General features: G+C 40.9%; 1 protein-coding gene across 1 annotated transcript; it reads right to left on the bottom strand.

The window, feature by feature from the left end:
- Positions 1-366: 366 nt before the first annotated feature.
- On the bottom strand, positions 367-24,415 carry LOC130085992 (mixed lineage kinase domain-like protein). Its single transcript, XM_056252074.1, has 11 exons — positions 24,314-24,415; positions 18,931-19,383; positions 18,703-18,819; positions 18,019-18,202; positions 15,325-15,425; positions 15,108-15,243; positions 14,910-14,994; positions 13,931-14,070; positions 13,798-13,847; positions 13,546-13,689; positions 367-543 (listed from the first exon to the last, which is right to left on the bottom strand). The coding sequence occupies exons 2-11, from the start codon at positions 19,376-19,378 to the stop codon at positions 503-505; spliced, it is 1,446 nt and encodes a 481-aa protein (XP_056108049.1). The 5' UTR covers positions 19,379-19,383; positions 24,314-24,415; the 3' UTR covers positions 367-502.
- Between the last annotated feature and the right edge of the window lie 755 nt (positions 24,416-25,170).

Genomic DNA, 25,170 nt, shown 5'->3' on the forward strand with positions numbered 1-25,170 from the left:
CAGTTAAAGTCACGTTAAAATGGAAGTAGTGACAGAAAGGGGCAGAGTTTAAGCGGACTACGAGATTGGAGAAGTCCAGCATCCAGTTATGACATTTTGATTAAAAGTTACAAGGTAAAAAAATGAAACATGCAAGAATGAATTGTTCACAATAAGATCAATAATATGCATTCATAAAATAGAAATAGTGAATTTTCATTTCATGTTGACTTTAAACGGAAAAAAAAAGTATAGCATGTTTCTTAACTTCCGATTCCATGCTGACTCATGAAATCTGCAATCCATAGACAATGTCTTCATGTGCATGAGTTAACTCTAGGTTACCAATAGGACGTTGATTGAATTCCGCACAGGTTCCACCCCAAGAGTTCAGGGTTTATGTGATGTAAAGTTGATCCCGCTTTCTGGAAATACCCCCAGGTAGATGGTAATAGATTGTATCGTTAGAATCTGATGTGGACAATTTGCCAGCAGGCTTGGGTAGAGTTGCAGAGGTGCTCCATCAATCCTCTTCCACCATTTTAAGGAGCATGTCCACCAACACTTAAAAAAAAAAGAGACCATAAATAATGCTTTCTTAAAATTCAGATTTTCTATTGTTACCATCAAAAATGATCATTTGTATGTTCTTTTTCACATATTCACTATCTATTAAATATCATCTTGTTTATAATGATGTCAGTTTTGTGCTTTTGAGTAAAGATTAGCTGTAAGGTTATGCCTTTTTTGGCCCATTGTAGGCTGTTTGTCCTTTCTTGAAATATCTCACCAAAAGTTTGTGAAGGTATAACAGATATGTTGACCTTTGGTTTGCTTTAATGAGTCATATTTTTCATGTAGGCCTATTTAATTTTGAATCGTCTCTCATCATCATTTCCCCTTCTTGTTCTTTTTTTTACTGGTTCGTTGCTTATTAATTAGCATTTATGTATAAACAGAATAATCATTAATATTTATAGCCATTAGGTTTGCCCTGTCTTGGGTCAAACATATAATGTTCAACAGCTTGCTGCCCTGTTTTGTTTCAGTTGGTTCTGTAGTCAGACCAGATTTATTCTCCCTCTGCAAAAAACACAATCATCTTACTTTCAATGGGCCAATTTTAATTGTATCTGGTAATTCAAACTTATTGCTAATGGCCCATAGCACAGAGAAAGGGATATAACATGAGATTCTTTGTGTTAAGTTGCTTATAGAATGAGCAATACAGAAAAATCTCAATAAAGTAACAATATGCACAGTTTTAAAGTTGTTTGCAGAAAAACACATCCTAAGCAACTCTTGCCCTCGAGATCAACTTTCCTGTTTAGCTCTATAACTGTGATCAGACTCATTTGCCTGTAGCTTTCTAGTAATCGTGACAATGTGATCTAGTATTGGTGTGTATTATTTACATAAAGTGTGGTTCTACCATATGTAAATTTCCTTATGTTTTCAGACACACTGAAACGTACAATATCGACGTATCGACAGCACTAAAATGTAAATTATTTATGTATGAACAACTTTTAGACACAAATGTGTATGAATCCTTATTTAATATCAATATTATTCTATTGTATTGTTGTATATAAATTAAATTATGTTTTCATTAAATGCAGTTTCATTATATATAAAATAGCATTTCGCTCCGCTCTGTGACTTCTGCTGTAAACTAGTTTTGAAAGATTACATGTTAAAAAAGTCTATACATTAAAACCTTAAAATGAATAGCATTTCTGTAATTGTTTAACCATTGTTTATCATGAATATTTATTTAGTTTGCTGTGGAACACAATAGGCGTTTTCTCAGTAGGCTATATGTCCTATGCTGGGACTGACAATAGAACCATAAAATATGCCAAAAACATAAATTCATAAAAGTAATACATTTATTTTCGTGCGCTGTAAACCACGTCTTCAGAATCCATAATTGTGAGGAACAGACCCAAATTTAATTCTTTATTCAGCGATCTTCATCTCCATTCTCAGTAAAGACCCGTCAAATCCAGTTGATGGCAGTGAAATAAAATGCTCACTGGCTCTCACCTTCGTAACAGCTTGCGACGTCGTGTTTTGGGTGATGTATGTTTAAAGGGGTCCAGAACTTTTGACATATAAGAGGTCATTGTACTATAAAAACATCCTGTAAGTTTCAGAGCTCAAAACTTTCTCATTAGTCTAAAAACAGCTTATATTGAAGCCAATCTGCCAGAACAATAGGTTGTGGAATGTTCTACTTCATCACGTAATAAGGTAGCTAAACACTGCATCTGCAGAAGAAGATCAACGCCTGCTTCTACATCACTGCCTGTCTAGCCCCGCCCACTGATTCACGCATGTAGTAGGCCTAGTAGGTAAATATCGAGACAGGAAAACGCAGGTCTACGCAGAAACCAAACAATAAAGATGGCTTTGAAGACAAGACGCTGTGCAGTGCCAAGTTGTGGGTGAACTTTATTTTTTCCAGACTGTCAGTTAGAACTTGGTCCTTTGTTCACTTTATTTTACTGCAGATTAGTTTACAAACAAGGCACAATTCGACGCAGGATTTTCTGAAAGATTAAAACTAAAAGACGATGCTGTGCCGACTATTGGATCCGACAGTAATGTCGCACCACTAAGTATGAGTAACTGTTTTTATTACGTGGTCACTATTGCTTTGTTTGTTATTACAGATCGTTTGATATACACTGAGTAGTTATGCGTTTTAATTCTAATGCCTGATCTGTGACCAGTGATTTCTGATATGTAATGACTCCTGTACAGTCAAGTGTTCTTCGTTTAGTCACTGGTTTGATTTACTGACACATAGACAGTCAACTTCACATTGTTTCTCGAAGTAGGATGAAAATAATCTGTTATTTAAACTGTGATTAAATTAGAAAGCGATAACAGAATGCTCCATTTACATTGCTGGAGCTGTCAATCAAACAGCGCGAGTTTATCAGTGAGTTCTGTTCAGGACTTTCGCCAAAACTCCCGTTATAATCAACGAATCTCTGATTCATGATGAAAGTATTCGTTAGTGTGCAGAATTAGCCATTTCATATGCAAAGATGTTAGCCAATCTCTAAGCAGATACGCCCCCTTCAAACAGAGCGTTCAAATCAGAAGGCTAAAATCAGGCTAGGAAAAATGCCTTTTATTTCAGATTTTACATCATTTCTTTTTTAATTTTGATGTAAAAATCATACTAACATTGTAAGTGCACACCAGGAAACATAATGAAACAATAAAACAATGCAGTTCATGAAAATGCACGGCTTCACAGAGTGGATAGGGATAAGATTTTCAGCAAATAATGACTTAAATTCTGTTCTATACATCAGACAAAACAAGTATATTTCGCTGGAGAGGACTGTGACTGTAACACATCATTTTGGTAATGCTTTTGGTAACACTTTTGACATTTGTGCAATAAATAAATTATTGTTATTCCACTTTTCTGTCAGTTATGTTTTTCTTTATAACTCTACATATTATTAAAGTGCCCCTATTATGGTATTTTAAAGTTTCCTAATGTTGTTTTGGAGTCTCCTATGTTAACATGCATCAAAGGTAAAAAAAACTATTTAAATTTTCTCACAATATACAAACGACTCTCAAACGACTCGTCAGATGAATCAATCTCTCTAAATCCCTCCTTTCCACGAGCTACTCTGCTTGGCCAGACAGCTCAGTCTGTTTTGATTGGTTGACCGCGTACAGTGTCAAAAACAAAAACGCCCATTGCCATAACAACGTCAGCTCTGCTTGGCTTCCTACACCGTGAACTAAACACAGTAACGAACAATGACGTCGATTTTACCATATCAATGCGAGCATGAGTGCGATGATGAAATATTGAAATAACTAGTTATTCAACCCGAAACTCCATCGCAAGGAGGACTCGAGCAGGACATTTCTCAGTGATACACTACTCAGTTTGAGGTACATTATGAGATGTTGTGCAACTGTAATTCCTCACCATCAGCATGTCCATCAACAAACTGATTATTTTACTTGTACTTATTTACAAGTATTTTTCTAATTTATTGTGGTGAACATGTGGAAACTGTATCAATAACAGTGCATTCATTAGCTGAGCTCTAGCGTGAATTACTGATGAAACATAAACGTTGGTAAAACAAATCTTGCTCCATGCTTAATCTTTCCTCAAAATAGTGAGAACAACAGACAATCTGCATTAATAGACACAGTTTTAGGTAATAGCCCACAAGCCACAACTGATCAGCAGAAGTATTTCAGTAAGACAGTAATAATGTGAGTTGACCAGTTAGCAGGAGACCAACACAATATAAAACGTACTGGTTACTAACGTAACCTCGGTTCTCTCTAGAAGAGGGAACGAGTATTGCGTAAGTTTAGCTTACGCTACGGGAAAGATTAATCTTCTCGAGATATTGAAGCGAAAAATTATCCTTAATTTTGTATATGTTGTCAACGCAGTGCAGCAGCTACCAGACCTAGAGCGGGCATTCTAGCGTGCTCATAGGCTGCTCTGCGGGAACTACACAGCCTACCAGTGAGCCCGACGTGACGTCATGTCCAATCGAGGGCGCTCGCGTCCTCGCCGCGTCCTAGCCCGCCAGAATGGGCGTGGCTTAGCGTATATAAGCGGGGCTCGGAGGCTGATTCTCTGGTTTTCATCAACTGAAGCGAAATAGCGCTTGTGGCGTTTAGCACGGCAGGTTACGCAATACTCGTTCCCTCTTCTAGAGAGAACCGAGGTTACGTTAGTAACCAGTACGTTCTCTTACGAGAGGTTCTCTCGTATTGCGTAAGTTTAGCTTACGCTACGGGAACCCATTGTCCACGCCGTGCGCGCCCGCATCAACCTCATGAGTCACAACACTTCTGTGAACCCATAAAGTGGGAAAAACACGCATGTACATAAGCGCGAGCATAAGCGCGAGTACCATGAAGCGTATAAGCGCGTGTAAACAAGCACTGACAGGCAATACAGAGCGGCCACGTGTGGCTGGTGTATAGGCATATATAGCACATAACCTGAAACAGTGCAGCTCAACCAGAAGAGCTGAATTCATGTGAGGGTAGTCTGCGCATGATAATATCTAGACAGGGCTAACCTCTCACTTAAACAGACAGCAGTTTCGCCTGCAGGGCGGGAACTTCTAGGTTATAAAACCTGACAAAGGTGAACGGAGAGGACCAGCCCGCCGCCACACATATGTCTTGAATGGAAATTCCACTTGACCATGCCCACGACGAGGCCACGCCTCTAGTGGAATGAGCCCTGATGCCCAAGGGGCACTGCAGACCTTTTGCCGTGTAAGCGGCTGCGGTTGCGTCTATTATCCACCTAGACAGGCTCTGTTTCGAGGTGGCGAGACCTTTAGTGCGCCCACCAAACGAAACAAAACAGCTGCTCAGAGCGCCTGAATGGGGCAGAGCGCATAACGTAAAATCTCAGAGCTCTGACTGGGCAGAGGAGATTAACATCACTTTCACTATCGGATGCTGGCAGAGCCGATAGAGAAATGACCTGTGCTCTGAATGGGGTGCCAACCACTTTGGGAACATAACCATGTCTAGGCTTGAGGATGACTTTTGAGTCATTTGGGCCAAACTCAAGACACGACGCGCTTACAGATAGCGCGTGTAAATTCCCCACGCGTTTGACTGATGACAGTGTGATCAGAAAAACAGCTTTGAGCGACAGGTATTTCAGGTCCGCTGTGTCCAGGGGTTCAAAGGGGAATGCTATCAGGGCCTTTTTTCCCGGTCTGACCACAGGCTGAAGACTGGTCTGCCCTCGAGGATGGCGCCCCAACCTGAGTTGGACGCGTCCGTCGAGATGACCTTCCTGTATGAGACCGCCCCCATAGTCACTCCCCTCTGGTACCAGTCGGCCGCAGAGCTGTGACACAGCTCTGAGTCACTCTGATCCGCTCGCGACCCGACTTCCAAGCTCGGTGTGGCACACGCGCGGCCAGCCAGTGTTGTAGCGGGCGCATGCGCAGTAAACCTAGCTGGAGTACCGCCGAGGCTGAAGCCATCAAGCCTAGCATCCTCTGGAATTTTTTCAGAGGGGAAACGCTGCCCGCCGTGAATGACATGGCCAGTGGCGAGCCGTCATGGTCACTGAGTCCAGTTCTATTCCTAAAAAGGAAATTGACTGACTGGGCAGTAATGAGCTCTTGGTCCAGTTGACCGTGAGACCTAGGCATTTCAGATGGCTGGGAAGCGCAGTTCTGTGAGATAATAGCTCTGTCTCTGACTGTGCTAGAATCAACCAATCGTCCAGATAGTTCAAAATTCACACGCCCTGAGTTCTCAAGGGTGCGAGAGCCGCGTCCATGCACTTCGTGAATGTACGGGGTGCTAAGGACAGGCCGAACGGCAGGACGGTGTATTGATAAACCCGATCGTCGAAGGCGAATCTCAAGAATGGCCTGTGACGGGGTATTATCTGAATCTGAAAATAGGCATCTTTCAGATCGAGAGATATAAACCAGTCCCCCTGGCGAATGTGCGCGAGGAGTTGTCTGGTTGTAAGCATTCTGAACGGTCTTTTCATAAGAGCTTTGTTCACATACCTCAAATCCAGTATGGGTCTGAGTCCCCTGTCCTTCTTGGGCACGAGAAAATAACGGCTGTAAAAGCCTGACTCGCTCAGAGAAGGCGGTACTGGTTCTATGGCCCCTTTGCACAGCAGTTTTGTTATTTCCGAGCGAAGTAGGTGTGCTACTTCTGCTTTCACTGTCGTCGCGGTCCGCGCTCGAAAGCGAGGGGGGGCGACGAGCGAACTGTAACCCTGCTTTATAGTGCTTAGCACCCACTTCGATACCCCTGGGATGTTTTCCCATGCTTTTATATGTGCAGCTAAGGGTAGAATGGACTCCGGGCTCTGGTCGCCGCGCTGTGCGGGCTCGAGAGACTGAACCGAAGGAACTGAACCGCGCTCTGTGTGTTTATATGGGGCGGCTCGCTGAAAACAGTGACAATCTGTTTTAAATGCAGCTTCCCGATTACTGTGAATGGGGGAAGCTTTGTGATCACATTGTGATGCGCGAGCGGCGCCTTGAGAGGCGTGCAGGCTTGTAAGCGCGGGCGCTCGTGGGCGGACACGTGACTTGATTGACCGGCATGAGCTTGCGCTTTGTGGCGTGTGTTTAACAGCGCTGGCAAAGCGTGTGTCAGTAAGCGTGAGCGCTTGTGAGCGGGCACGAGACTTACGTTTATATTGTGGCTCATGTGGGACTGCGCACTGTGGTGCGCGCGTGGCTTTGTGTGAGAAGTGCTAGAAATTTCGATGGTGGTCCGGAGACACAACCGTCTTTTTCCTCCTGATGGTGCTAGGAGGGCTTCGCGTGCTCAGGTTTCAACGTGATCTTCGGCCGGGGCCCTCGTGGGGGGTGCGGCCTGCTGCGGTTAGCTGAGCGCGATCTAGGGCGGCCGCCCTGTCGCTGCGAAGAGTGGCTGTTCTGTCTGGGCTGAGCTGGGCGCTGCGTGGCGGCTCTTGCAGGCGGCTGGTCACGTGAGCGACCTGCAGCGGAGCTAGCGCGACGCGGCTGGAACAGGTTCATAGCTTGCGACGTTTTCTGCACCTCAGAAAACCGGTCGACGATTCCGTTCACTGCTGGGCCGAAGAGACCGGAGTGTGAGAGAGGGGTGTCGAGGAAAACGGATCGCTCAGACTCTCTCATGTCAGCCAAAGGTGCCTCTCAGTTACAGTTAACGAGCCCATATATCTCCCCAGAGCCTGGGCCGCAGACTTAGTAGTGCGAAGGGAGAGATCTGTCTCTCAGGTCCGTAACGGCAGCTGGGTCCCGGCCTTTCTCGTCCCACTCACGGAGGAGATCGGCTTGGAGAATTTGCAGAACAGCCATTGAGTGCAGGGCGGAAGCTGCTTGTCCGGCGGCGGCGTATGCGCGACCGACAAGGGCAGATGTGGTCCTGCAGGCTTTAGATGGCAGGGCAGACTTTGAGCGCCATCTCGCGGAGGGCGGGCAAAGGTGCGCTGCGAAAGCTTCCTCGACCTTAGGAATAGAGCTGTGTCCCTTCTCGGCGGCGCCGTCCACTTGGGAGAGCGGGGCTCTGCACGAGCCGCAAGTGGACCGAGGCATCTTTAAAAAGACGCTCGTGCTCTTTTAGATGCTCGGTTGCAATAAGAAAAGGATACGACGCCGGATAGCGTAGCTCGCTTCGGAAGGCTGAAGGTGGCAAAGACGGCCGGCTTCCTCAGTCACTGTCCTAGCTGGCTTGTCGCTGTTTCAGCTTTGCTGAAGAGATGAAAATCAGAGAATCAGCCTCCGAGCCCCGCTTGTATATGCTAAGCCTCGCGCCCTCGATTGGACGTGACGTCACGTCGGGCTCACTGGTAGGCTGTGCAGTTCCCGCAGAGCAGCCTATGAGCGCGCTAGAATGCCCGCTCTAGGTCTGCTAGCTGCTGCACTGCGTTGACAACATATACAAAATTAAGGATAATTTTTGGCTTCAATATCTCGAGAAGATGAATCTTTCCCGTAGCGTAAGCTAAACTTACGGAATACGAGAGAACCTCTCGTAAGAAAACTCAAAACGAAGTATTTTGACGCATCTTTCAAGAGCAAGCGGTTTGCGAATCCTACATTGAACTGCGAGATTTGAGGAGCAGTCGTCAGTAAAATAAAGGGAACACAGCTAAAGTTTAGGATTATACTGTTGTGTTATTGTGGTAAAGATGGATTTTAACCACTGATTCTTCACATGCTCGTTCTTGGGCAGTGTAAAAAAAAAAAACTGGCTTTACCTTCACATTGTAGAGCACAGCGTATTCTCGACATGGTGCAATCCAGTATCCTCAGAAATCAGCTGCCGGTTTGAGGGGGTTCAAGTTTTCCCCTTTGTCTGGGCGCCCAATAAGTGGATTGGCAATATGCTGATGTTTCGTCTTGACGAAACGGCTTATGACTCATTTGAAAAACGATTCATTTCATTGACTCAGAGTCGACTCTTACTTTTGAAAGACAATAACTTTATATGCAGTGCACTTTCAGATTTAAAACTTTGCAGGATGTTTTCATTCTATGCTATGTTAAACACTACATGAAAGGTCATTTTCAAAAATCAACAATAGGGGCACTTTAAGAAATGGTTAAGGGTAGGAGTGGGATTAGCGTCTCAAACTATATTTTTAATGCTATTGTGGCAAGCAAGGCGAGTCGAGAGCTGCGAGAACAGGCGAGGCCGGTGGCGTGATTGCTATTGAGCATCACCTGCATGTCACACAGGTCTTGTATCTCTCACGGAGTAGATCCGGTTGGATAAAAGGAGGACGAGAGAGGACCAGGCCTGGACTATTTTACGTCTTTTGTTTATGTGTGTGTGGCAGTCGTCCATGAGGGGCTGCCGCTTTACTTCCTTTTTGTGTGTGTTTTTTTTTTTTGGGATTAAAGTGTGTGAACGTTCGCCAGTTCCCACCTTCCCTGAACAACATACCCCATTACAGCTACAGTATTGTTCCTAAAAGTGTAATTTTACTGCACATTTCTGTCCAGTACGTTTTATATATTTTTTTTTATTCTCTATAAAATGGTTGTTTGGTTTTGGGGGTAGGGTTAAGGGATCTATCTATCTGTTTTTTAGCTTTAAATGCGTAATATTGTTTACGTTTAAATGTCAATGCATCTATCCAAAGGTACAAAAATGTATGTTTTGCACCTGAAAATGTTACGTATTGATACCTACATATTAACAATGAGACCAGGTGCAGAGGTGGGCACAAATACATCAAAAAATATTTTGTTACAAAATACAAATACTGGCTCATGAAATGTAACAAAATAAAATACAAAATACTGATGTGAAAAATCTATTTAAATAAAATACAAGTAATTAGTATTTTGAAAATACAAAAATACTCCCACAATAATCTTAAGTCTTTTTTTTGTATTACTGAAAGGTCAATAACACAAATAGTAGCAATAACAGAAATATGATAAATGTGTAAATTCAAAATGGCGAAGTAGCAAAATAAAAAAGTATGGGTATTTCACTAAATCTCTACAGGGCCTGAAATAGCTCCCTCTGACGTAAATGGCATGTATAGCTAAGTTCACATCAATGGTGTGGTAGTTTTATACAAAATCAATATCAATATTTCTCATATGTAATACGTTTATATTGTGAACGCTTGCTTAGCATGAAGATTTCAGTCGAGTTACGACAGACGCGCTGTTTCATAATAGGTAGGGCATATGATGTCCTTTTATGAATGACAACATAAGGCACAATTATTTTCTCTATAATGCCATTCAGTGTGCAATATGTGTGTGTGTAGACTGTATATTTTTCACAAAACACTTTACCTTAAAGGTGCTATCAGCGATTTCAGGCCCAAAAAAGGCCGAAACATAAATTATCACATTCATCTAATTTTTCCTAGGGGGAAATCACCGACAGGGTGTTGTGTTGCAGGGCAGGTTAGTTGAAAATGTCGGTCAGGTGCGGTTTGTTTATACATTGACCCGCGCATCACCAGTGTTGGGAACGTTACTTTAAAAAAGTAATTAGTTATAGTTACTCACTACTTGTTCCAAAAAGTAACTGAGTTAGTAACTGAATTGCTCTATAATAAAAGTAACTTGTTACCAGGGAAAGTAACTATTTGCGTTACTGTTAAAAAAAAGTTGCTATCTGTCAAAGAATTTGGATTTTTTTTAGCAGTTTTCACAAGTCAGTTGAAATGAGTAGAACAGACAGGTGTTTGTACATAACTTTCGATATTTATTGCACGTCGACAGACAGCAAGAGGTTTATCCTGCACCTCAAGTATTATCTTTGTAAGAAAAGTAAACAGTTACACCATATAAAGTGCATTTAACTCTAGCGAATTAAATCAAACTCTCTCAACCTGAGACAACTGGTCAAGTTAACAACCTGTACTTCCAAGTATTTTGTTCACAACAAAAGTAAACTTTTAAACTACAAATTCTTAATTAAATAAATCAAACTCCCAATGTCAGACAACTGGTCTGGTAGAAATTCTGTACTTCAAGTATTTTCTTTAAAAGTAAACAGTTAAATAATATAAAGTGTGTTTGCAGTAACTGTAGCAAATTAAATAAATCAAACAAACTCTAACAACCTAAGATAAATAGTCTGGAAGACATAGGCTGCTGTATTTCTTTATCTTCATTAAAAAAGTAAACAGTTTAACAAGATGGAGTGCTTTTAAAGATTGAACTTTAGCTCCTAGATATAGCTGTATCTATATATAGGGACACGTTTGTGTGCATTTTATTTTGTGATTTCACCGGAATGAATAGTCTCCGCAACGGCGATAGATTGAAGCGCTCGTCCGAGTGAAGACTGCGCGCGCCGCGAGCCACAAGAGAACAACTGTATCCATGACACTGATCGCAGCAGCACGAGCGCTCAGCTGGATCTCAAAAACAACAGATTTAAGCGCTAGATCTCTTATTTAATAGCGAACTAAATGAATGCTCTGCTAGTTAACTGGATATGTTTTATTTATTTGTATTAGGTATCCGTTCTATGACATTAGTATATTTTTTACTAACCGTATATTTACGTATATTGCGTTGTTGTACCCAGCACTTCTGAAAGTGCACTTCCGAATGCGTCTCTGTCCGTCCCCCACACTTTTCAAACCAAACTGACGCCCATGAATCAACGCATAGTAACGCACCGCATTTAACGTCCAGTAACGTTAACGGCGTTGTAACGACGGAAAAAGTAATAAGTTAGATTACCCCGTTACTGAAAAAATAACGTCGTTACCTAACGCCGTTCTTTTAAACGGCGTTATTCCAAACACTGCGCATCACTGGTTCCAACCAATCACCGACAGGGTGTTGTGAGGTTTTGCACTCGTGCACGGCTGCACGCGAAGTCGGAGCAAAACCTCACAACACCCTGTCGGTGATTGGTTGGAACCAGTGATGCGCGGGTCAATGTATAAACAAACCGCACCTGACCGACATTTTCAACTAACCTGCCCGCAACTCGGACCGCAAAAAAAAGCATTTTTTAAAAGTAGTAAATGCTCACCGTAGCGTCATTGGGCCATAGACGTATAGGAACTTGGGGTGCGGGGGAGTGTGCCTGCTTTTGGAAAAGTGTAAAAGCCCTTAGGAGCGCAAACTGTTCTTTTTCTGAATGCTGTATGATATAGCCTAGTGTTATGTAATAAAGGCTTGATTTATTCATTTATTTCGTTTCATTTTCTTAACAATTAAGATGCTGCATGTGTTTATCCAGTCTAATCTAAGTGTGCGTCTCTCCCCCGACTTTCCCAACAAAAATCCCGCCCCCTCTCAGAAAATACACTGACATTACTGAGCTATATGCGTTTAAAAGTAGCCTATTAAAATGGTACAATGGCATTGCTCAGTTCAACGTGTTGGGAAATCGGGCATTTTACGTCAGCATTTATTCAAAAGTTAATAATGCTCAATATTCAAAAGGTAAATAAGGATTTCCCACTTGTATTAGTAGGCAGCTCGTGCGTCATCTTCGCGCCAGTTATTCAGTCAATAAAGTATAAGTTAGGCCTATGTATTTCATAGAAAATTGTGTCAAGTAGGCCTACTATATAAATTACAAAGGTTTAATTGGCATTTATATTTTTTATATTTCAAACGACCCGACCGACCGCGACCCGAATATCATAAAAAATATTTTTGGATGACTCGTAACCGCGGGTGACCGTAGGCACCCGCTCATTTTGGATCAACCCGCGCATCACTGGTTGGAACACTGTTTGTTTAGGTTTTGGTGGTTGGTGAAACCCATTGTTTTTGTGTGCAGATCTCAGAGCCTAGACGCGGTTTTTGGACGGCATGCTAATGGGGCGGGCAGCTACCGGATCGCTAGGAAAAATTAGATGAATGTGATCATTTATGTTTCGGCCTTTTTTGGGCCTGAAATCGCTGATAGCACCTTTAATGCCGTTTTTAAGAGGAGCAGCGCCACTTCTTCTCCTGTGTTCAAAACTCATTCACTTCTTGGAGGGAGCCCGGTCTACAGGGTGTCAAGTGATTTTCGTGCATCTAACCTGGACATTGCCATTGCTAACATCAGACCGAAAATATGGCAAAATCTTTTACTATGGTGATTTTTCTTAAGTATTTAAGTATTTGAAATACTCAAATACACTGCATTTGCTATTTAAACAACGTGGCGCAGGACGTGAAAATGATAACTGTGTCGGGCTGAAACTAGCAAAAAACACTTGCGTCGTGCCTGGCGCCGCATTGCGCTACCGGGCAATGATAGGGCCCTAAGGGAGAACTGAAGGCTTACAAGCATGAACAAACAAAGGGAACTAATAAGTTGATTAACAAGTAAGAGGTGAATTAAATTACTAATTTAACAGACAACTAGAAACAGAAAACTAGGCCACAGGACAAAAATAAGTAAATCGCAGGAAAGTGGATCTCGAGGGCCAGAGTTGCCATAGGGAAAGTAATGCTGCTTCCAAAAAGTCTTTATGTAAAGTTACATGTAACGTTACGCATTACTAATCACAGAATAAAAGGATGAGGTGATTGCCCACTTGTTTTATGTAACTTTATTTGTGTGATAGGGTCTTACCTCCTGCCGTTGGTCTTTGGAAGGGGTCAAATAAACGGCACGCATTGATGAGCCCTTTTAGCTGTTTGGGACAATCTGTAGGAAGTGGCTCCATGACCTTCTCTACACACACTTTTTGATAGATCTGACTGTGGGAAGAACAGTCTAAAAACACAGGCACAGAACATTTAAGTGATATTTAGGGAAACACATATGTAAAAGATAAACAGAAGAGTTTTTTTTATCAAAATTGATTGTGGTGGTGATACACACCTTTAAAAGGAACATCTTGTGTTGTAATTTCCCACAAAACAATGCCAAAACTAAAAAGAGCATGTACAGTAAGTAACAGTCATCCTTTATTTTAATAAGATACACATTTAATATTTGAGTTAGTGTGCCGTACCTGTAGATCTCACATGCCTTGTCGTAAGGATGGTTGATATTCTGAAGCTGTTGGGGAGAACTGTAATGGAAAGCACTGTTCTTTTTGGATTTATTCTTCTGAAGAGAAGTTTCTGTTCTTGCCAACTCAAAGCCTCCCAACTTTAGAAACATACAAATGAGCATATACACAACATAAAAATTAGGATGAAACCCCAACAAGTAATATTCCCTTTAGGTTTAGGTTATGTTAAGTGTCCAGCACATTTAGAGTTTGATTAAATAAATATCTGTAAAAAAAAATTCTCTAAGAAGTTTTTTGTACTTTTTGATGCCCAAGACCCCCAAATATGATGAATCCTTATAAAATATAACATAAGCAATATTTTCTTATGTATAAAGAAAAATATATTAATAAGATATAACAAAGACAAAATTTACTGAAATCAAATACTGTAATTTAACTATTGACATTCAAATTACTATTAACAAATTATTAAAACATTGTATGGAAACTGTTTATTTTGTATTATGTTGACAACAGAATTTTTTTCTATCCGTTTTTGTATATACCGTTAAATGTACGAACCTATTTAAAACTTTCCACTGATTCCTGGACTAGGAATTCTCTAATTTCCCCAATTTATATTTAAAAATGTTATTTTCCTGGGTGTTGATTGGTCATTACAAAATTCCAGCCCTGCTATACACACAATGAATTCAGTAACAGAAAACCTGTTTACCTAGCTATTGTGTACATCCAGCGGTTAAAGTTTCCCTGTTAAACCCCTTCCAAAGAGCAGCCATTCCAAGCGATACAAAGGACGTACAACGAGTTCACTCCGGCTATCAAGAGCTATCATGCCCGCTGAGCACCAGTCCCAGTTAGATGGTAATGGCGGACTTAGGTTAAATCCAGGGTTAAAGTGGGATGAGTCGTGTTTAATAAAAATATGTAGTGGATAAATTATGGCAGTATTGTGAAAGAGAAAATAAATTACCTTCACTCTGTAGCCAGCTGCCACTAGAAAACTGCAGCTTCTGATGGAACCATGCACTTTAAACTTTTCTTCTGACTGATGCAATCTGTATTGTGCAAAGGATTACTACATATGTGATTGAGTTCCTTCACTATAGTATTTAAAAACTCTGTTTTTAGTCAAGAGACATAAATGAGAATAAATTAACTAGATTTGTACCTGTAGAGCCCCTGTGCTGCATCCAGACACATTCGAGTCTTTCTGTCCCAGGGCAGATTGCTATTACTGTCCAGGACTTGTCGAAGACTACCCTTCTCACAGTATTCCATGACTATCAAGTAACTTGGATTTGGTCCTGTAAGAAAACAATGACAATCAGATGTGTTTAACTCAAAAGTTCAATCTTTGAAAATATTTTTTAATTAGATTAGCATACCATTCTCATCCTGAACACAGATACCAAACATTCTTAAGATATTGGGTGACTCAAAGCGCTTCATGGTCTCCACCTCCTTGTTAAATACACTCCTCAACTCACTGGAGAGAATGAACAAATACAACAAAGAAATTTTATTTTTTTAATTAGTCAAGAATAGATGATGATTGCAACCATATAAGGGGCTTTCACATCGGATAGTTCCAGGAACTAACCACCGGAGTGGTTAGCGGACCTTTATTTTGACGGCGCTGAGAACGACTGAGCCTAAGCAAACAAACAGTGCTCGCATTCTCCGTGTTCATTAGTTTACGATCTGTCTAACACGTGTAGCGTATCTGGACAGCATCAGGGTGAATCATGCATTCCAACACTTGGAAACCGTTCTAACCCCTGGCTTCGGCCGGTAACTCACAAGTAGGGCGCCAGAGAGCCGGTGCCTAAGTGCGCCCATTGACACTTTTGTGGCATACGCGAGAGAAAACAAACAGATTCGTATCGCTCAACACCCCCCTCCCCGACAAGAAAGGAATTCCAAGTAGCCGAAGCAAAGCTCCCCCAACGCACACACACACACGGACGTTTCATAAAACATCCTCATATAAGACATTACTAAGATATATTCAATATGTTTTTATGTTCGCCTGCTTTTTATGTCATATTGGGGTATCTATGATTTTATCGTAGTATTAAATGAACTATAAGTGCTTGTAATTATGCATGCATTAGAATGTAACTTGGCAGTCCTGACCTTTTTACCTGTCCTTCTTGGTACTGTTTTAATCCGCTCTGTTTTAATCCGCTAACTGAGTTGGTCATATACGGGAGATTACAGTAAAATGTATGATTCTATGTGCACCAGCTTTCTTGAGTAGAAAGGACAACTTTTTAACGCCGCCATAAACTATGCAGATGAGCCGTCGTGACAGGACAAAGAAAGTCTTTTCCCTCTCGAATCTAAGGTGATTGGTCATTCACCCCAAAGGAGGTGTGAACGGCATTGTCCTTAAGAGGATGGAACGCCAGTTTCCAGTCTCTCTTCAACATCTCTCTTCTCTTCGAGATCTTCTCTTCAGTCCGTTTAGTTTAGTTTTGTTCTGTTTTCTTTTGTTTGTCTTTGTTTTCCCGTTTCATATTCTACTTTGTTCATTTCCACAGACGAGTGAAATGAACTTAGCCTGAATTATTTTCTTTGAGGAACTTCACGTTCAAGGGACCTTTAAATTTGCTGCGACTCCGTTCGCCCCGGAAGAACCACAGAGAACGCGCGACGCTCCGAAGGAATGACACACACGCACCTTCTTTATTCAGCAACACAAGAGAACCATATGTGCAAGTATTCGTTCTATGGAGCTTTCAATGCGTTTAAGATTTGTTTACCCCATTCATGGTGATTTGATTCCTTGTTGTTTCTCTCCCGAGGTTTTTGTCTGTGATTTTGCCATTGATCATTCTCTCCCTTTTCCTATCACTCTCTTATTCTCATTTTCTTTCATTGTTTGTTGCTTTATTTTGTTGTATATACATTTATTCCTTGTAACGTTATTCACCGGTATGTAGTTTTCCTTTATTAAATCCATTATATTCATTTATTGACTCTGTCTGTTGCTCATATTACGAAGTCCCTTAAATGTTTGATAAGCTACAAGCTTTACAATTTGTTAATACTTTAATTAGTATTTTTTATAAAACAGGAAAGTTATTTTTCATGGCCAGAAAGATAGCCTTTCTTGCGAGTCTATAAGGATAATTTCTCTTGAGGATTGACGAAAGATCGTACGATCAGTTTGCTGAATGAACAGATTATTCGACAACAAATGAATTCCATAAGGGTTATCCTTGGAATCGATCTATCCTAGACAATTGACATCAATATTTAATTATAATTCGTTGTGATTGATTATTGATATATACAATTGATCTATTTTTGCCTACCTGTATGGATAATTGATTATAATCCGTTGTATTTAAGTGTCCATACAGATACATTGGCAACGTATCCCCTTTACGGGTAATTTTAATCTGTGTATGCGATCCCTGGTCATAATCATGATCAGTTATTAAAATTATATTCCCTTTATTTGAGCTAGACTCGCTACACACGTTATTAGATAGAACTGTTATACATAGAAAGTAGATAGTGTATGCAAAGTTATTAGCGTATGCCGTGTGGTTGATGTCCAGTGTTGCTAGCTGAGCAGAAATAAATTATCATATTTAGCTTGGTCCCCTCAAAGTTGCATTGAATTTTCTCCTCAGCGTAAAGGTTAAGAGGCCCATCTATCACTGTTTGCCATGTCCGTAGAGTTAGTTTCTGGAGTAAATATATAGGCTATAATCTGTGTGTTTACAAAGCTTATTAAAACATGGCGGGTGCTGGTGTTTCGCGTGCGTTCGGCCAATCCGCTTACACTAACGTCACGGATAGTTCCTATAGTGCTGGTTTAGACCCTACTCTGAAGTAGGAGCTAAATTAGTTCCTCCAAAAGAGTTCCTAGAACTAAAATCGTTCCTAGTTCCTGCGGTGCGAACACGTCGACATCCGGTACCTCTGCCAATAGTTCTAGGAACTATGAAAAGGTTCCTCTCACTCATAATAAAAATGGAATGACATGATAACATTTGACCACAAAATATATTTTATTACTATTATGGAACAATTTCCCATAACCAGAGTCTGCCATTAACATCTACCTGGGGCTGGGGTTGGTGTTCAGCGGGCATGAGTATCTCTTGATAGCCACAGTGAACTTGTTGTACATCCCTTTGTATAGTTCGGAATGGTTGCACTTCAGAAGTGGTTTAGAAGGGAAACTGTAGGTCAGCTCTTCTGGTTTAATCTCTCTAATGTCCTGCAGATGAAGGCAGGGTTTTTTCACTAAAAAACAAATGACAAATAAAAATGTTCAGTTTAGCAACCATTCTAAATATTAATTCAGCAATGCTAAACATTTCTGAAAGCTTCATAGACGCCTTGAAATTCTTAAAAAATAAAAAGCCATGGCCTTTTATAATTATTTCTTTCATCTATACTTATTTAATACAAAAAAAAAAAAACAGAACAAAAACAAAAAAGAACAAAGTCATGTGGTGCAACCAACATGCAAACAAAAGTAACAAAATATGAAATTCTGTGTGTCTGGGTCAATAAGTCTGTTGAAACATTTTATGACAAGAAAATTTTGTTCAGGTTGTAAAATGTCATGTAGTGTAATACGTAAAATGAGTCTAAAATGTCACTCTTAATTGATATTTATGAATTAATAATATACATATACTGTGTGTGTATATATATATATATATACACACACACACACACATACACACATTTCTTTCTTTTTTGTTTACAGTTTTATTGACCAACTTGTTTGTACTTACATGACTCCAGGACGTCTTTAATGCCCTGCACATCTCTTTGCGTTTGGTCAACTGTCTTTTGCACAGCATCAACTGTCATGTTCATTTCTTTGCCCTCCTGGGCTAAAGACTGGAGCACTATTAGAAGGAAAATTTATACCATGTAATACGTAGTTGTATCCTACAAAGTAGCCATTTTAATCCAATTCAAATCCATACAACAATAACTTTAAGTAGCCTATAACTTACAATTCCGAAGTTCCAGAAAGTCACTCTGCCTGTCTTCTTCATCTTCCCGTTGCCTCGTTGCTTCTTGAAACACTTTCTCTATACTCCCTCTGTGCTCGACCTGAAGCGCTAGAGAAAGTAACTGAGCCGCATCGTTCAGCCTTTCATTTAGGCCGTTGAACTCCTCGCCGAGTTCATACGCTTTCGTGATACGTTTAAAATAGCTGAGGGAAGTGTATTTCCTTACTACCCTCTCTGCTGACTCCAGAGTGAGTTTAAGTTGTTTAAGTCCATTTATAACCTGTTCAGGCTCAGTCCCAAAGCCATGAACCTTCACAGATTCCACCAGCTTAGCCAGAGTGGACACACGGTGGGCTAAACGCTTGCAGCGCTTCTTGTTGGTCTGGACCTCCCCACATAGGGCGTACAGTTTTTCTGCAATGGCCAGAATTGGTTCTATGATGTCCATCGCAGCTGGAAATAAAATTAATTTAAAAATAAATATTTCTAAGGTTAAGTGTCTTGGATGGCGGAGGCATGATGTCAAGTTGTCACAATGTAAATCTACTGTTTACTGGCTGATTTGTGAAAGATGCTTTATTTTGAAATATAAAATAATCTCTAAAGCAAACAAATCGAGTACAGATTACTTAACTGGTAAATTTGCAATAATGTCAACAGTAAAAATTAAACAAACCAATTTGTTAAACAAAAATGGAAGAGATAAAGAGAAAAAAAAAACGTGACTATTACTAAATACCTTATAGAACATCTAGGTTACTATCTCTGATGGATGGATCGGATACGCTATGTCAGAACTGGGAGCTCAATCACCTTGGAGTGTAAACTAAACGAGCCAATGCACATTGGCATGCGAGATCTGCATCTCGCGCCTCGCAAAGCGGATATATAAGGAAGCACGCGCGTGATCGCACTTCAAACTGTGTGCCGAGGACCCGAGACGGTGTGTGCCGGCCATTCAGCAGTGGAATAGCAATTGTGGCAATAGAGAACAAAACAACAATTGCTGCCCCTTCCAGCTCCCTGTGTGAGCCGCTTAATCCAACCACACCTACTGGGGCGGAGAAAGGACAGGGCTTTATGCAGGGAGAGTTGACCACTGCTCCTCTTGACCACACAGTGAGACTATTGGATAACACTGGGAAAAGTACCTATGGAAAGGAATGCTACGGAGACCACATCCTGCCCGTAGGGAGGTGTCATGTGGGTATTACACATATGGACTGGCCAACCGGGCAGTGCTACATATGAAGGTCTCTGTGGTAGATTCAGCCTAGCTAGGGTGAAGTCAATACCGAGCAGAGACGGAAGAGTGTGCTCTGCCAAGGGAAAGACACAGGGAATTGATTGGGAAGCCGTTCCGTGGAAGAATACACATGTGGGATCGCCTGTAAGGCAATCACAACACATGGGCACCTAGTCTAGCACAGGGACTGACTTTCTGGGCATACACATGAGTTCTAGACATAGTATCGGACGCCTTCACCGTGTCTGACCGCCGAGGGTGCTGGAGTAACTCCATGCAGGGTTCGCCAGGTGGGGAACTCACCTGTAGAGCAAATAAGCGCAGGTATCCGGTCCTAAAAGGGGAATAGCGCTGCAAGCGAGACACCGAGCGGGTCCTCAGCGTTACTGGCTACTTGTGGCGAGTACAAGGGAGGACACAGGCTCTACATGGAGGTTGTAAAACCTCACCAATGTGTTGGGTATCGCCCGCAGCTCTACAAATGTCTGCTGTCTGCTAGCGAGGCGCCGTGCGGAATCCAACATTCTGGGTCAAAGGAGCCCTCACCCCCAGGGGGCATGGCTGATCTTGGGCTTGGTAGCCTGGAGGACAGCCTTTCCCTTCTGCTGTCCTCGATAACAGACAAAGAGCTGTTCTGAGGTCCTGAAGCTCTGCGTTCGGTCCACGTACAGGCGCAGCAAGGGCTGGGTCTGCCACCTCCAGGGGAAGAGCTTGCAGGTTCACCACCTGGACCCTGAAGAAAGTGGTGGAAACTAGGGCTGCACGATTTGGGGAAAATGTCATATTGCGATTATTGAGGTCAATATTGCGATATGCGATTGCGATATAATAAACAAATGATTTCATGAGTCAACTTGCTTGGTTCTAAAGCAAAATGCACACACAGATTAGTGATAATTCTGAAATGTGTTTTTACTCAACTCAAACTAGCAACAACAACTAAATGATTGATAATATCTATAATGATCAATAAGCCATTGATGTCTGGATAAAAATGGTGGCAGGGTGCAGCCGGTGACATCGATCGATGCAGCGATTTCGAGAGTGCATTATTGTAACGCGAGAGAGCATCCATGTAACAAATCTCTCCACTCGCAGGCGGATTTCTTTCACTCGCGCACAAAACTGGACGTGTGCTCGCAAATATGCCATGGTCTCGTGGCTCTCGCTGAGATATTATGTGTGCGTGCTCAAACGTTGTCCTGTCCGCTCTTGAATCTCTACTTGTTCTTTCTCTAGAATTGTCTTGCCAGAAGCTTGCCAAATGTTGCCAGAAGCTTTCAGCCAACAGACTTTCATGATTGACTTTGTTTCATGAGATAGCATTTACAAGCTGAATTGACTCTTGCTCTCTGCCTTCGTTTTAGTTGAGTGTGATGACTGAATATCCTCACTATATTAAAGGGGTCATATAATGCCATTTTTGTACAAGCTAATATGATTCTTTAGGGTCTAAATTAAAAGTTTGTAATATAGTTTAATTAAAAATTCTCATTAGTATTGTAAGAAAACACTTATTTTACCTGGTCAAAAACAGCTCTGTTTTCAGCACGCCGTTTCAGTGCATATGACTTTAAATGATAATGAGCCTCGCTGACTCCGCCCCTCTGTTCTGTGCGTATACCGTTTGTAACTCAATAACACAATAACCATAACGCGTTGTTCAGTATAAACGTGGGATTATGAATTATATTGAGAACGTCATACATAGAAAACATGCCGTAATGTACCCTGAGTGTAAACCTTAGACGCATTCATTGTGAAGCGTGCAGCTAGCGATTTGCAAAGATTAATATATTAATATAAAGTTTAATAAAACGTTACACTCACTTCCGTTCTTCTGGAGATTCAGCAGGAACACGAATATCTGGTACCGATCCTTTTTTCATGAGCAGCTTCTTAGCAAATCCAGCTTTATACTGATCCTCGTTTATAAAGCAGTCTGGTGTGTGAAATGATTCGCGCAAACATGAGAGCATTGACGTTGCTCGTGGGGAATATTCCCTTCGAAAACAAACACAGCCACTGCGTCTTCAGCGGTTCAGATTTAGGAACATTAAAATGACTGCTGTGTTCGTTATTACACCCAAGAACAGAACACCACAATCGCTTAGACGCCATTCTGCTCATAGACAGTGCTCCAGCATATCAACAATGACCGCGCCGGTCCGCGCCGCGCAGACTATGATTGACAGCTCCCTCATGAGCGAGGGCGGGTCTTTTTTTTAAAAACGCTCCTGTCAATCAACAATCGTGGGAGGGGCGTGCGAGCTTGTGACGTCACAGGCTCGAACGGCTCGATTTGAGGCAGGGGAAAACATATAAGGAGATTAAAACAAAACCACTGGATGGTTTTTATCATTATATGATGGTTGTGTACAGACACTGCCAACACACATTTCAGTACAATCAACTTGTAAAAGTGCATGTACCATTATATGACCCCTTTAAGCGAATTGCGCTTCTTTGTAAAAGGCAGCAAGTGCAGGAATCCCACTGATTGATTTAGCAATGTCATGGCTGACGAGTTGCGCCCTGCATCCCAATTCTTATAATTCGCATGAGAATGTTCGTTCGATCCATTCATCCATCCATCCATCCATCCATCCATCCATCCATCCATCCATCCATCCATCCATCCATCCATCCAGTAGAATAGATAATTATTGAAGGAGGGAGGGGGCTAGAGGAGTGGGGTGCCCACGGAGAGTGGCTCGGCGGGAGAGCCCCCACTGTAATCCTCAGGTCACCCTGTTTATTCATGGAAGTAGCTCCTTTGTTGGCCAGCAGAGGAACTAGATTGGGGCATATCAAACGCAAAAACGCAACATTGCGATGGTCATCTTCCCGCAGTGGGTACATGACTCATCCACAAAATCCACCTCAGCGTGCTTTAAACCCAGACACATAAGGCAGCGATCGTGACTGTCAGTGCTTCGTTACATACCGGCTTCACTGGGTGCGTAATGCAAACCTTGCACGCCAATATGATGGCTCATTTAGTTTACACTAGAAGGTAATTGCTCTCAGGCGAGTTCTGAATTCTTCAGTTCAGTTCTGACGTAATGTAACTGAATATACGGAAATATATCCATCACGATAATTTCCCCATGACAACTAGACCTAGTTGACAACTAGACCTAGTCCCCTCTAAGTGAAAATAACTAGAGATTTTTTTTCAGATATGAAATGTTTATCAGATTACCTTTAAACCTACTTCCTACATTAAACATCTATATTTCACATGACAACTTCAGTCTATATAGCTAACAGATGCTCAGAGGGTGCAAAGGTTTTACAGTTTTATTATACAGGCTTCAAACAGGTTAAATTTTAAATACATTTTTAGTGGCTTTCATTGTTGCTTCTGAATGAAGAAATTAAACAAATGCAATTATGGAAAAACAAACTTCAGAAGAAAATGAAGGCAATACATGTCAAAGACATAAAATGTTTTATGGCATCTATTCCTCATATGCATTATAATGAAAGGAGAAGTGAAACTTACAAAATCAAATCAATGCGCACCATTTTCTCATTCCTGTTAGAACCACTATTCTTGTCATTATAAATGTTTCCAATGAAAGGTATACTACCATAAAATAATTGAAGAAAGTTAAGTATCATTGAAAACTTCTTCAATACTGCATGTTAAAATGAGACTACCTTGTCTCTTGAAAAGAAACTCAGGAAACCAAAGTTACTTTCACAATCGAATGAAGCAGAAACCACAAACAGGAAGTTCATTGAGATATCTCCTTTCATTTTGAGCTTGCCACTGCTTTTTCAGCACATCATCAGCTAAAAATCATGTTTCCCTTCATACCTAAAAATGTTATATGGAGTATTCTAAGACTTCTTTGTTGACTTTGTCCTGGTTATCCTTTCCAGCCTTTGTACACTTTGTGTCTTTGCATTTAAAAGCTTATATTACAGGTTCTTCTAAAGCAGAGCACAACTTTTCTTACAAACCCTCCAAAATACTTTTAGATCGAATAAAAATAGATATAATAATCGTAAGTTTGAAAGAAAAACAGAAGTAAATGTATTATGATTATAGCACAATGACTGTAAAAAAACAAACAAAAAAACAATTACAAAATACATTATAAATGTAAATACATAACTTATACTTACTTTTAAGTTACTATATCTTGTCAAAACGGGCAAAAACACCATTCAGTCTGACAGGAATGTGAAAACAGCTAGTCTCAGTCAGGGGCGAGGCCAGACATGTTCAAGGGGCTGGGCCTTCATAAAACAGGGAGGGCAAAGGGTAGAGTATGAAAACTGCACAGCAAATTAGCAAGAAAACATAAAACAGCACTGTTTAAAGTTCAAAGTTTCAAAACAGGAAACAACAACAAACCACCTATAAAAACTATACTGTAAAAAATGTCCACTTTCTTTCAACTTAACTTAAGTTCTGTTGCTTTTTTAAATTATGTATAATTGTTTGGGTGTACAAATCATTTCAACTTAAATTACATTAAAACTAACTTTAAGTTGAATCTCATGTAAAAACATGTTACCATGACTTATCTTTTTATTTTATTTTATTTACAATGGATGAAAAAACAAAATGGCTCTTCCTTTTTCTATCAAGTATGTCAGTATAAATATTAGACCTATATGAATTAATGTTTAGAATTTTTTAACTGTAAACATTGAAAATATTAGTACTTACCTCTACATGTCTGTTACGGGTGTGGTGCAGGTTGAAGGAGAGGCAGAGTCAAAAGGCTCCAATTCAAACTGTTACGAACCGTTGTGGGTCTAGGGCTGGTACCGCAACATTTATATATTGAGTGTACTGCTGGAAGTGGCGTGTGGTGGAAAAACACATGTCAGACTCATTTTGAAGAGAAAATAACTGGAATTTATTTTCATAAGCCAAAGCCACTAAATCCAGTCAAATAATAATGTGTGCTATACAATTAATGATAGGGTGAATAAACAAACAATAAATAGGAAAAGAACAAAAGTGGCGCCAA

The sequence above is a fragment of the Rhinichthys klamathensis genome, unplaced genomic scaffold (assembly GCF_029890125.1).
Source record: "Rhinichthys klamathensis goyatoka isolate OS25496 unplaced genomic scaffold, OSU_Roscu_1.1 h1tg000092l_1, whole genome shotgun sequence".
Taxonomy (NCBI): domain Eukaryota; kingdom Metazoa; phylum Chordata; class Actinopteri; order Cypriniformes; family Leuciscidae; genus Rhinichthys; species Rhinichthys klamathensis.